Below are 1,065 nucleotides of genomic sequence, written 5' to 3'. Positions count from 1 at the left end.
GGAGGTGCGCGCACAGACCCCTTATCGACAGCAGTCTCATGGTTGCCTTAGTGAGTGAGTGTGAGCTGGGACCAGAGACTTTCAAGGAGGGATCACCAGCCCAAAGCGGAGCCGGCAGACAAGGCGCCCAGAGGCTTGGCGCTGGGCCCGCAGAAACCCGTGTGTCCACAGGCCCACAGCTCCGCAGATAGCCTGCGTGCACACGTGTGCAGGGCAGCTGTGTGTCCAGAGGTGGAGGTTCTAAGGGGAGCCGCATGTGGGGCGGCCGTGTGTCCAGAGGCGGACAGACCTATGAACAGTCATGCGGGCAGGGTGGCCGTGTGTCCACAGTACCGCTGGGCAGGGCAGTGGAGAGACTAGGGGAACAGAAGTAGAGACTGAATCACTCACAGCGTAATCTCTGGAGAGGGGAGACCTCGCCCGGGACTGAGAGCCGCTCAGATCAGAGACAGAAATCTATCCCCCTCAGTGGGCCTGTTCTCTGTTGGGCCCGGCAGCTGGTGGAGTTCAGGCAGAGCCAGGGGAAAAAACTGACTTCACAATCCCCCTACTCAATCCAGACCAGGAAGCAGCCCACCCAATGGAGATTTTAACTGTGGTGGCAATATTGAGTGCATGGGCAAGGACTTAGAAACCGGGCAAAACTTATAAAACAGAAACAATTAGACCCTCCCAAGGCACAAGGAGACTGGGCTCAAGAGAGACGCTGGCAACGCATGGTCTGAGGGGGGCTTGGGGCGCCGCCATTCTTCTCCCCACATCCACTAAGGCGGGGCCTCAGAGAGCAGCCCCTGAGACCCAACCTACACCAAGCCACGCCCATCCGCACTGGAGAGCTGCTGTGTTTTTGCTTATTTCTTTTAATTGTTTTTCTCTTAATATTTTTACTTTTTAATTTTTTCCTGTCTTCTCTTTTCTATTTTCCTATTTCCTTCTTTTCTCCCTTTTCCCCTGGAGTCTGAGAAAGACCATCATTTATGCACTGCTGAGCCTAGATCAACTCTTACCATCCAGATAGTTTTTCCTTTATCTCCTCCTGATCTCCCCCCCCCCCCCCCCCCCCCC

The 1,065-nt window shown here is 55.1% G+C and overlaps 1 protein-coding gene across 1 annotated transcript in view; it reads left to right on the top strand.

Annotated features, from left to right (window-relative positions):
- Positions 1–360, top strand: part of LOC115273498 (olfactory receptor 7E24-like) — a 5,744-nt gene extending 5,384 nt beyond the window's left edge. Inside the window, exon 3 of the mRNA XM_029916563.1 lies at positions 76–360. Within this exon, the coding sequence (XP_029772423.1) occupies positions 76–360 (285 nt within the window). The remainder of the gene's footprint in view (positions 1–75) is intronic.
- Positions 361–1,065: the final 705 nt, after the last annotated feature.

This window comes from Suricata suricatta, chromosome 12 (genome assembly GCF_006229205.1).
Source record: "Suricata suricatta isolate VVHF042 chromosome 12, meerkat_22Aug2017_6uvM2_HiC, whole genome shotgun sequence".
NCBI classification, from domain to species: Eukaryota; Metazoa; Chordata; class Mammalia; order Carnivora; family Herpestidae; genus Suricata; species Suricata suricatta.
This window is presented reverse-complemented; position numbering and strand designations above follow the sequence as displayed.